The sequence below is a fragment of the Lontra canadensis genome, unplaced genomic scaffold (genome assembly GCF_010015895.1).
Source record: "Lontra canadensis isolate GAN:19392208 unplaced genomic scaffold, GSC_riverotter_1.0 scaffold114, whole genome shotgun sequence".
NCBI lineage: Eukaryota > Metazoa > Chordata > Mammalia > Carnivora > Mustelidae > Lontra > Lontra canadensis.
The window spans coordinates 5,879,503-5,892,640 of record NW_022631108.1 but is presented as its reverse complement, the minus strand read 5'-3'; the positions used below and the strand labels follow the sequence as shown (position 1 = coordinate 5,892,640).

Below are 13,138 nucleotides of genomic sequence, written 5' to 3'. Positions count from 1 at the left end.
TCATCAGGGAAATACAGAACTACAATGAGATATCACTTTTTATCAGTCAGACTGGCTAAAATTAACAACACAGGAAACAACAGGTATTGGCAAGGATGCAGACAAAGGGGAACCCTCTTACACTGCTAGTGGGAATGCAAACTGGTGTAGCCACTCTGAAAACAGTATGGAGGTTCATCAAAAAGTTAAAAATAGAACTATCATATGACCCAGCAGTTGCAATATTAGGTATTTACCCAAAAATACTGATTCAACGGGATACATGCACCCTGATTTTTATAACAGTATTATCAAGGATAGCCAAATTATGGAAATAGCCCAAATGTCCATCAACTGATATAGATAAAGAAGAAGTGACATATAGATAGATAGGTATCTATCTATCTATATATATTAGAATATTACTCAGCCATCAAAAGGAATGAAATCTTGCCATTTGCAATTACAAAAACGGAACTAGAGTGTATTATGCTAAGTGAAAAAAGCCAGTCAGATAAAAACAATTATATGGTATCACTTATATGTGGAATTTAAGAGACAACACAAATAAACATAGGGGAAAAGAAAGAGAGGCAAACCAAGAGACAGACTCTTAAATATAGAAAACAAATTGAGAGTTGCTGGAGGGGAGGGGAGGGGTTGGGTGGGAAATGGGTTAAACAGCTGATGGGGATTAAGGAGGGCACTTGTTATAATGAGCATCAGGTGTCATGTAAGTGATGCCTCACCAAATTCTATACCTAAAACTAGTATTGCACTGTATGTTAACTAGCTGGAATTTAAACTAAAAGTTGGAAAAAATGATTTTTATAATTGTACAACTGCATAACATAACCCCTTAGTATTAATACCCTGAAATGCCACTCAGTAGACATGCTACATGGGAGTCTGCCCTGTGTCATATGTGTGTGCCTCCCTTTCCTGGTGTCCTTGTATCCCCTTGTCATTTTTTTTTCTAATCTTGTCTACTCTTCCTTTCTCCTCAACTAGACAACTGCAAATTCCTTTTTTCCATCAGTCAGTTTATGTTCATTGTTCTTAATTTAAATAACAAAAGAATTGATTGTTTATATATTTCAATAAATGAAAATCAAAGTAATTATTAATTTCCCCCACTTTGGGACTGTGACCTTTTAAGAAAGCAGATTTTCAAAAGAGGGTAATATATTTTCATATGTTTTAATATATTTTAAATGTCTTTCAAAAACTTGTTTTAGAAAGTTAAATTGTTAGACAAGATTATATTTTTAGATTATATAGTAAGAGCCCTAAACAGTATATTTAAGACATATTTTTATGTAACAACAAAATATTTTAGGTGAAATATATACTTCTTAAAGATAATCTAGGGGCACCTGGGTGGCTCAGTGGGTTAAGCCTCTGCCTTCTGCTCAGGTCATGATCTCAGGGTCCTGGGATTGAGCCCCACATCAGGGTCTCTGCTCAGGGGGGAGCCTGCTTCCCCCTCTCTTTCTCTGCCTGCCTCTCTGCCTACTCGTGATCCCTCTCTGTCTGTCAAATGGATAAATAAAATCTTAAAAAAAAGATAATCTATTAGTTTTGAAATTCTTGAATGTTATTAGTTATTTCTGTATGGTCACATTGTGATACATTGTACATGGTTATTTTACCAGTGAGAATTCAAGTCAGTTTTTGATATCCAAAATTGAGCATCATTCCTTGTGACTGAAACTTTTGGCATCATTGTTGTGTTTCCTGGTCTCATTTAACTGTGTACATTCTCTCTCAAATTTTTGGAATGTGGTTAACAGGTATCTGAAGCCTGTCAAAATTTTATTAAATTGTGAGTCTTATGTTAAGGACTGTGAAACTTACGTTCTTTCCCTTAGAAAATATAATAATTTTAAAATGTTAATATGATTTTGTGTTATCCTGTTTTTTTTCTAGAAATTATATAGAAGAGAAGTTCAACCTCCTTTCAAACCTGCTTCTGGAAAACCAGATGATACCTTTTGTTTTGATCCTGAATTTACTGCAAAAACACCTAAAGGTAATGTATGTTTATATGTAACATTAGGGCTGTCATTCAATTAGATTGTTAAAAATAAACTAGCTTCTTAGGTAAAAACTAAATGAATTTTAAGTTTGCAGAGGGTTGGTTTGCCCTGTATGTAAGTGTGGATCTTATCTACAGCATTGCTTGGACATCTTTCAGAGAATTTAAATAGGAAGTACTTATCAGGGAAGCAAGGGCTAGAGGAAGGGGTAAAATTTTTTCATTCTTTTTTAAAAAATTTTATTTATTTATTTATTTATTTATTTATTCTTTGAGAGAAAGAGAGAGAGAGAGAACGAGAGCAAGCACAAGCAGGTAGAAGAACAGAGGGAGAGGGAAAAGCAGACTCCCCACTGAGCGGGCAGTGGGACACAGGGCTCCAACCTAGGACCCTGGGAACATGACCCCAGCTGAAGGCAGATGCTTAACCAATTGAGCCACTCAGGTGCTCCAAGTTTTTTCATTCTTGTTTTTAAAGTCCTTTGACATGCTAATGATTTACAGGGTAATGATTTACTAAGGAAGTAAAATGAGATATATCACTGACTCTTACAATTTATAATTTAATGAGGTCTACTTATAATAGCATCTATTTCATATATTCAACAAATACTGAATATCAACAAATATTGAAGGTACTAAGCAGTGAAGATGCTGCAGTGAACAGAAGAGGCAAAAATTACAATCTATGGGACTTGCATACTAGCTAGCATGGGGAGATAGATCATCTGCAGTAAATCAAACACATGATATACTATGTCTGTTGGAAACATTTAATGGTTTCTTTTATAAATATAAAGAAATGCTAACATTTCATATCACAGAATTCTATGTAGTTCTAATTAAATTTAATTATTTGGACATTAGATTCTCCTGGTTTGCCAGCTAGTGCTAATGCTCATCAACTCTTCAAAGGATTCAGCTTTGTTGCAACTTCTATTGGGGAAGAATATAAAGTCACTCCTGTCACAAGTGCAAACGTGTTACCAGTTGTTCAGGTAAATTCCACTTAATCAGATTCTTTGGTGTAGGGATAACTATTTCCTTCAGTTATTGCTAATGGATTTACAATAATTTTAAGTGATTTTAAAAATTTATTTATTTTTATTATGTTCAGTTAGCCAGCATATAGAACATGATAAATTTTTGTTGTAGTGTTCAACGATTCATTAGTTGCATATAACACCCGGTGCTCATCCCCAAAAAATGTTCAACATCTCTAGCCATCAAGGAAATACAAATCAAAACCACAATGAGATACCACCTTACAGCAGTTAAAACGGCCAAAATTAAGAAGACAGGAGGCAACAAGTATTGACGAGGTTGTGGAGAAAGGGGAACCCTCTTACACTGTTGGTGGGAATGCAAGCTGGTACAGACACTCTGGAAAACAGTAATGAGGTTCCTCAAGACGTTAAAACTTTTAGGTGATTTTTAACTTCTTAATTTATCTCTGTGTATAATATGATTTAAAGATGTCTCCTCCATATGTTTTGGGAAAAAGCAGATAGTATTAATTTTTTTAATTGTATTTTTTATTGTATTTTTTTAATTGTATTTATGATTCTCTTCTGGCAAGAAAAAGATAATGGCAGTGTCTAAACTAGTTTTTTTATTGTTTTGGCTATGGGGATCTCAAAAACCTAAAATTTAAGATCAGCAATGAATCTTCTTAAACCCATTTATAAATACTGATAAAATTTCTCTATAATGAACTTTTTTTAAAATTTCAGATTAGTGAATATTTAGGAGAGAAGATAAAAACCTGAAAATATTTCATTCTCTTTAATATTTTACTTTAAAAAAACAGATAAATGGAAATGCTGCACAATTTGGTGATGTATATGAATTAAAAGAAGATATAGGTGTTGGCTCCTATTCTGTTTGCAAGCGATGCATTCATACAGCTACCAACATGGAATTTGCAGTGAAGGTATTATCTCTGAGCCTAACCTGTTTGTTTAAAAATATATATAAATTTTATAAGTTTATAAATATATATAATTTATAAGTTATTTATAAGTTACATTTATATGTTTTATATATATAAAATTACAGGGTAACTGACACATTTTTCAGTGGAGCAAGTGGAGATAGCAAAGATAAGATTATAGGGGATTTTTTTTTTCCAGTTTTTAAATTCAAGTTAACATATATGGTAAAATTAGTTTCAGGTGTAGAATTTAGAAATTCATCACTTACATATAACACCCAATACTCATCATAGGTGGGGGAAAAGTCTTAACACTTAATATTTTCATTTGAATTTCTTTATAAGACTATTTTGGAGGAATGGTATATTTCATGAATGTCTTGTTTTAAATAGTTTTATTGTTATATGTTAAGATTGTGCAATTGTGACAATTACTGTTACATTTTGATCACATTATCTGTTGGTATAGTTTCAGTTAAGTGGGATATAATGTTAAGGAAAATGTTCTGGTTTTTTATTGTTAAGTTTCAGTTATAGGAAAATTTTAAATGTTAAAATAATGTAAAACTAGCATCACTCTCGAGTTTTCAGTGTTTACTTAAAATATAACCAAATTGAAAATATTTCATTCATTTTTAGACAAAGCAAATAATATGGTTTTCTCTGAGATTTTTCTTGACTTATTTCTTAGATCATTGACAAAAGTAAGAGAGATCCCTCAGAAGAAATTGAAATTTTGATGCGCTATGGACAACACCCCAACGTCATTACTTTAAAGGATGTAGGTATTCAAAATCTATGTATCAGCTAAGCTAATGAAGTTCTGACTTGACACTTTATTTCCTTTTTGAAACTTTTCATGTTTATGGTATATTCTACTTTTAGGCCACAGAAATCTCAAAAATCTTAAATTAGCCGCTTTAGTTCTTTTTTTTTTCCCTGTGATTCTGTACTCCTATACCACATCAAAAAGGAATCACGATGGTTGGTAAATGACAGTGTCCTGATGGCTTGAATATATTCTGACTGGTCAACTAATCAACATCATAACCAGCACCATTTATTATTCTGTAGTACTGTAAGTGTAGAAGATATAGGAGATTTGGAATCTGCCGAATTCTCAAATAGTTTACTTTCTTGATTATATAGCAAATGGCTATAACATTATGGATTGTTCGTTGAGTGAGATAGTATTATGCATTTTGATTTGTAATCTTTAAGCAGTATTTTGTTTTATATATATATGCACACATTTATACACACACAGACACACATACATATACACATATCTGTGTACACTAACACCTCACATGCCCTGAATTGAAGGGTACACATATTTTTCTTAATTTATTCTCCTTAATATAGTATTTGAAATCAACAAATATTTAAGATACCATATCAGATAATGGACTGTGAGGGCAATATTTAAAAACAATACATTTACTGCCAGAAGGAAGCTTATTATTAATAGGAAAGAGAAGTGACTATAATATAATAAAAAATGAGATAGGTGCTATTTGAGAGACACAGAATTCTGTCGTTCCTTTTATACCATTTGTGAAGTATAATGTACAACTTCAAAAGTTAATACAATCATATGTTTAACATGGTCTCGAAACTGTGTAGGAGGTTGTTTAGCCATTTTAATCTTCAGTGTAGCCTGTACTGTATTAACAATAAGGGGTTAATGTCCTTTTTAAATCATAGAGGTTCACTAGAAAAGGAAAGTAAATATAATTTCAAAATTTCAGAATTATAATTATAAATAATAATATTTAAAAAATTTTTTTTTTAGGTTTATGATGATGGTAGATATGTTTACCTTGTTACGGATTTGATGAAAGGAGGAGAACTACTTGACCGTATTCTCAAAAAAAAATGTTTCTCAGAACGGGAAGCTAGTGATGTACTGATTGTAATAACTAAGACAGTTGACTATCTTCATTGTCAAGGAGTAAGTTGTAGTTATATTCTCCCCTTCAATTTTGAGACTTCTGTATCTTCATAAAATTATATTTAGGAGATGCAACCCAAAATGAATTTTCTTGTAACATATATTTCTATAGAGAATATCCTATTAAATTCATAATGTAGTGAAAGTTACAGATTTAGGAAATTGGGTAATACTTTATTAATTCTCTTCACTCTGCCTGTTGCCCTGATTTAAGAACATATTAGTTTTAAGATGGTTTGAATTATATAAATATATCTAACTTTGATTTTGAAATTATTAAACCTAATCAAACTTAACAGTCAAAATAATTATCCAAGGACATGTTGTGAATATTATTCAAATTATGCTGTATCTGACATATAAAGTTCTGGCAGTAAAAGGACTGTATATCTTTTTTGAGGGGTATAGTTGACATACAATGTTACATTAGCTTCAAGTGTACCACATAGTGATTCAACAACTCTATACATTATGCTGTACTCACCACAACAGATGTAGCTACCATCTGTCACCATACAGTATTCCCTATGCCATACTTCTTATTCCTGTGACTTACTCATTCCATACCTAGAACTCTATTATCCCTTCACCCATTTTGCTGATACTTCTACCTGCTCTCCTCTGGAAGCCATCATTTTGTCTCTGTGTTTATAGGTCTGATTCTGCTTTTTGTTTATTTTTCATTTGTTTTTTATATTCACTTGAAAGTGAAATTTTATGGTATTTGTCTTTCTCAGTCTGACTTATTTCCTTTAGCACAATACCCTCTAGGTCCATCCATGTTGTTGAAAATGGCAAGAACTCACTTTTTTATGGCTGTGCACTAATACCCCATTATAGACACACACACACACACACACACAAACACACACACACACACACACACACACACATCCTATCTTCCTTATCCATTCATCTGTGGATGGACACTTAAGTTGCCTCCATATGTTGGCTATTATAAATAATGTTGCAGTAGACATAGGGGTGTCTATGTCTTTTTCAGTTAGTGTTTTTGTTTTCCTTGGGCAAATTCTCAGTAGTGAAATTATTAGATGATATGGTAGTTCTATTTTTAACTTTTTGAGGAACCTCCATACTGTTTTCCACAGTGGCTGCACCAGTTTACATTCCCGTCAGCAGTGCTCTACGGTTCCCTTTTTCCACATCCTTGCTAGCACTCGTTATTTCTTGTCTTTTTGATTCTAGCCATTCTTACAGTGGTAAGGTGATACCTCATTGTGCTGATTTGCATTTTCCTGATGATGAGTGATACTGACCATCTTTACATGTGTCTATCACCCATCTCTATGTCTTCTTTGTAAAGATGTCCAGAGGACTTATATCATGACCCTTGACAGCCTCTCCTCCAAATACAGTAACAAATTTGGATTCTAAGCATTTGAAATATTAATATATTAAAATTTTTGGTGGAGGAGCAGGCCTATTATTTTGCTTCCCATGTCTTCATAAAGAAAGCAAGTGAATTGAGTTATGAAAAAAGTCAATTTTTATTATATACAGTTATACAAGGAAACAAAGTCACAAATAATTTAAAATTTTACATTTGAATCAGTTGTAATAGTACATACATACTCACTTAAGTATAAAAACTTTAAAAATGAACAATTCAGAATTGGCACAGTGAAAATTCTATAGGGACCCTTCTTTTAATTAAGATAAATAAGCCAGTACGTAGTGTGTGTTTTAAGAGAGTATATTTTAAATATTTTGAAATATAAACTGTATAGTGCTAAATTTGATTCCTTGACTGTCTTCACCAACACTCTCTAAAATAAAAGGTGACCAGGGTTTCAGAGAAAAGTAAAATAACTGTTTTTTTCTTTATTATTTTAGAAACCTTCAGATTCTTATAGCAATTAAGTCAATGACAGACATATATTGAGTATTTCTACATGCCAGGCATTGTAAATGGTATTGCAGATTCAAGCATGAGTAAGACTTGGTCCTCGTCTTTAAAAAACTTTTAGTGCAGTAAAATGCTGATTAAAGATAGGACTAGAATAAACGAAGTTGATAATATTAGTAGAAAAATCATCACATAGAGAATTTCAGAATTTTTTCCATTTCTAGCATTTCATTTTGTTCTCACTGACTTTCTTCTGAGTTTCATGCATTGCGAACATGTTTTTGTTTTACTTCATTGATATAGTTATTATAGCCACTTAATTTTTAATATTTCTTTTATAAATATGTATTTTATGAATTTTGAACAGTAGTTTTTATTGAGATATAATTGGCATATAACATTAGGTAAGTTTAAGGTGTACAGCATGTTGCTTTGATACATTTATGTAATGCAAAATGACTTATGTATTGCAAAATGTACAGCATTAGTTAGCACTTTCATCACCTCACATGTAATAATGGCCCCTTTAAAATCCTTGTCAGGTCCAATGTGGTTCATCTTGGAGTTGGAATTGATTTTCTCTTTTCATGGAACTGTGTTCCATTTTCTTGGTTCCTTGTATATCAAACATTTGATTGTTATGTTATGAAGGTTTTCATATTGTTATTTTTTCTTCAGTGATTATCATTTTGTTTGGGTGGATAATTTTCTTGGCAGGTTTGCACTGAAAACTCTGCTTTTGAGGCAGCAGCTCTGGTCTCTATATCTTTTATCTTTGAATTACATTGCCCTTCTTCTGTGTATTTTTGATTCAGGGGTCAGTTCTGGCTCTTTTCCTAATGGAATTCATCCCAAGCATTCATGGTTTCTTAGCATCTCTTTTCCATTCCTCCCAGCCAGAAAGACTGTGGGCTTTTCCACATGTGTTTTCACCATCACTGTGTGACATAGGAACTGCACTTAACCCTAGGCTAAAAGACACAGATATGGGAACCTTCCTTATAGCTCCCTGTATTCCCTCCCTCAGTGAAGTGTATACATTGCATCAGAGTCTGTCTGCTTCTGTTCATTCCGTTATACCTTCAGGTAGTTGATTTTTTAATTATGTTCAAGTTTTCGAGCTATTTACTGTGGAGAAGAACGTGTTAAATAGACTCTTAGTCCATTATTTCCAGAAGTGGAATTAAGAATTGAGTTTTGACATTTTGAGGTTGGAAATGATTAACAAAATTTATGGTTTGAATAGAAACTGGAACATTTATTGGACAGAGATAATTTCTTCTACATGCTCCAGGCTGTCAAAGCCTCCGTGGTTGGAGAAATTGTCATTTTCAAAATTTTATGATTTAGAAAGTTCCTTCTCCTGGAAATTCTTTAATTTAAAGTGTTTCATTTCATAGATGTTTAGTTCACTATAGAAATGTAATTTTTTTCTTTTATGTTCAAGGTTGTTCATCGTGATCTTAAACCTAGTAATATTTTATATATGGATGAATCAGGCAATGCAGACTCCATTAGAATCTGTGATTTTGGGTTTGCAAAACAACTTCGAGGAGAAAATGGACTTCTCTTAACTCCATGCTACACTGCAAACTTTGTAGCACCTGAGGTATTTGTTAAAACTTAAAAGTATTGGCCTTTTGTTCTTTTCCTTTAGTTGAATATGTATGATGTCATGCATATGTTACAAATGATAGGTAAAAGCTGAGTTATCTTATCCTTTCCCAACTCTAAAGCTCTTTAAATCAGTGAATTCTGATAACCTCTAAGATAAATATTCAGACTAGTAACTAGCATCTGAAAACAGCCTGAAAACAGCCTGAATGTATAATCATTAGACTACTCTTTTTTGTTGGGTTATGTACTAGCATCAGAATCATACACTTTTAGAGCTGGGAGGACAAATAGAGATAACCCTATCTTCAACATGTTAAATGTTCTAAGTGAAAAAATTGAAGCTCAAAATACTTTAAATAAGTTTTCCAAGACCTAGCATTCACTTTTTAATAAAGCCAGGATAGATTTTCAGGTATTTCAGTTTGGACTGAGCAAGAGGTAATTTATATCATTTAACATTATACATGACGTATAAAGGCAGTGCCATCAATTGTCTTTAAGATCTAATTCCTGGAAAGGATGAATACCCAACTCTTGTAGCAACATGGACGGGACTGGAAGAGATTATGCTGAATGAAATAAGTCAAGCAGAGAGAGTCAATTATCATATGGTTTCACTTATTTGTGGAGCATAACAAATAGCATGGAGGACAAGGGGAGATGGAGAGAAGGGAGTTGAGGGAAATTGGAAGGGGAGGTGAACCATGAGAGACTATGGACTCTGAAAAACAATCTGAGGGTTTTGAAGTGCCGGGGGGTGGGAGGTTGGGGGAACCAGGTGGTGGGTACTAGAGAGGGCACGGATTGCATGGAGCACTGGGTGTGGTGCAAAAACAATAAATACTGTTACGCTGAAAAGAAATTAAAAAAAAAAGATCTAATTCCTGGAGAAAACAGCTTCATAGGGATTTTTATAAGCAGAGGGATTTTTCTTGAAAAATAACATTTATATGTAGATATTACAGGGAAGAGTTAGGAAACGTGAGTCTGGGGAGGTAAGGGATATAGATTTCACATTTGTCGGTTCTGATACTGGGGATGGGAGCTTTGACAGTAGCAACTCCCATAGGAATGAAAATATGGTTGATCAGAAATGAATTGGGGGCTGCCTGGGTGGTATAGTCGGTTGGGCATCTAGCTCTTGGTTTCAGCTGGGGTCGTAATCTCAGGGTCATGGCATTGAGCCCCAAGTCAGGCTCTAGCTCAGTAGGGAGTCTGCCTAAGACTCTCTCTCCCTTTGCCTCTCCCCATCCTCTCTCTCTAAAATAAATTTTAAAAACTGAATCAGGGATGGCACTGGCCATATAATGTCTTTGTTTGTAAATTAGTAACTGTTCTTATATGTTATGAATAAGGCTAACCCATATGAGTTACCATATGTTCAGCACAAAACAAAATACACAAAAATCTTCAGGTTTGAAAACTTAAATTTTCCAAGTCAGAGAAGAGCAGTAAAATAATTTCAGTATAAATTCCTATCTCATATGCATGTTTTCTGATTTTTTTTATGTCAAATACTATCCCTTTCAGGATTATGATTCACATCAGATATAGCAAGATATTCATATTTAAATATCAACAAATCTGTATTTTAATAAGTATATATTAGAAAAATATTGTTTTGTATTTTATTGTGTTATGTTAGTCACCATACAGTACATCATTAATTTTTAATGTAGTGTTCCATGATTCATTGTTTGCGTATAACACCCAGTGCTCCATGCAATCCATGCCCTCCTTAATACGCATCACCAGGCTCACCCATCCCCACAACCCCCTCCCTTCTAAAACCCTCAGTTTGTTTCCCAGAGTCCATAGCCTGTCATGGTTTGTCTTCCACTCCAATTTCTCCCCCTTCCTTTTTCCCTTCTCCTAATGTCCTCCTTGCTATTCCTTATGCTCCACAAGTAAGCGAAACCGTATGATAATTGACTTTCTCTGTTTGACTTATTTCACTCAGCATAATCTCCTCCGGTTCCATCCATGTTGATGCAAAAGCTGGGTATTCATTCTTTCTGATGGCTGAGTAAAATTCCGTTGTGTATATGGACCATATCTTCTTTATCCATTCATCTGTTGAAGGGCATCTTGGCTCTTTCCACATTTTGGCGACTATGGCCATTGCTGCTATGAACATTGGAGTGCATATGGCCCTTCTTTTCACTGCATCTGTGTCTTTGGGGTAAATACCCAGTAGTGCAATTGCAGGGTCATAGGGTAGCTCTATTTTTAATTTTTTGAGGAACCTCCACATTGTTTTCCAAAGTGGCTTCATCAACTTGCATTCCAACCAACAGTGTAAGAGGGTTTCCCTTTCTCCACAACTTCTCCAACATTTGTTGTTTCTTGCCGTATCAATTTTTGCCGTTCTAACTGGTGTAAGATGATAACCTCAATGCAGTTTTTATTTCAATTTCCCTGATGGCTAATGATGATGAACACTTTTTCAAGTGTCTGTTAGCCATTTGTATGTCTTCTTTGAAGAAGTGTCTACTCATGTCTTCTGCCCATTTTTTGACTTGATTATCTGATTTTTGGGTGTTGAGTTTGAGGAGTTCTTTATAGATCTTGGATATCAGCCCTTTGTCTGTAGTGTCATTTGCAAATATTTTCTCCCATTCTGTGGGTTGCCTCTTTGTTTTGTTGACTATTTCCTTTGCTGTGCAGAAGCTTTTTATCTTGATGAAGTCCCAAAAGTTCATTTTTGCTTTTGTTTCCCTTGCCTTTGGAGACGTCCAAACTTCCAAAGAAGTTGCTGTGGCCAATGTAGAAGAGGTTACTGCCTATGTTCTCCTCTAGGATTTTGATGGATTCCTGTCTCACATTGAGGTCTCTGATCCATTTTGAGTTTATCCTTGTGTATGGCATAAGAGAATGGTCGAGTATCATTCTTCTGTATATAGCTGTCCAATTTTCCCAGCACCACTTATTGAAGAGACTGTCTTTCTTCCACTGGATATTTTTTCCTGCTTTGTTGAAGACTAGTTGACCACAGAGTTGAGAGTCCATATCTGGGCTCTCTATTCTGTTCCATTGGTCTATGTCTGTTTTTGTGCCAGTACCATGCTGTCTTGGTAATCACAGCTTTGTAATAGAGCTTGAAAGCAAGTAACATGATGCCACCAACTTTTTCTTTTTCAACATTTCCATACAAATTTTAGGATTGTTTTTTCTATCTCTGTGAAAAGTGCTGGTGGTGTTTTGATTGTATTAAGTGATTGTATTAAGTGTGTAGATTGCTTTGCATATTATAGAGATTTTTACAGTATTTGTTCTTGCAATCCATGTCATCTCTTTATTTTTTTAACAAACTATTAACTTCAAAGAGAAAACTCACATGAATATATAATAAATATATGACTAGATATCATTTATCACTGGCTCCAAGACACAGAACAGGCTACCTAAACTATTGCATGAAAAATTAATGAAGCCATTAAGAATGTATCAAATGTGTTTTTGTGATCCAGAAGTATAATGCCCTTCCCAAAACATACTAGACTTGGATGTAAAATATAAATTCATCTTGCTTCAATGATAGCATATATTATCTTACCATCTTTCGCTTAGTAAGGAGGCAGTTATCATAGATATTAAAAACACAATCTCTAGAGTACTACTTACTAGTTTTGTTGGGCAAATTGTATTATATTTACCTTAGTTTCCACGTCTTCAAAATAGAAATAGTAATATCTGCTTCAAAGAGTCCCTGTCAGGATGAAAAGACAGCATTCTGTATAGTACACATTA

At 33.8% G+C, this 13,138-nt stretch overlaps 1 protein-coding gene across 4 annotated transcripts in view; it reads left to right on the top strand.

Moving 5' to 3' along the window:
- The window catches only part of RPS6KA6 (ribosomal protein S6 kinase A6), a 181,589-nt gene that overhangs the window by 150,822 nt on the left and 17,629 nt on the right, over positions 1–13,138 (top strand). For 3 of the 4 annotated variants that reach the window (XM_032840614.1, XM_032840613.1, XM_032840616.1), the window contains 6 exons: positions 1,909–2,011; positions 2,885–3,015; positions 3,828–3,950; positions 4,642–4,731; positions 5,746–5,904; positions 9,219–9,380. In XM_032840614.1, the coding sequence (XP_032696505.1) occupies positions 1,909–2,011; positions 2,885–3,015; positions 3,828–3,950; positions 4,642–4,731; positions 5,746–5,904; positions 9,219–9,380 (768 nt within the window). The remainder of the gene's footprint in view (positions 1–1,908; positions 2,012–2,884; positions 3,016–3,827; positions 3,951–4,641; positions 4,732–5,745; positions 5,905–9,218; positions 9,381–13,138) is intronic. The other variant, XM_032840615.1, reaches the window with a different exon arrangement.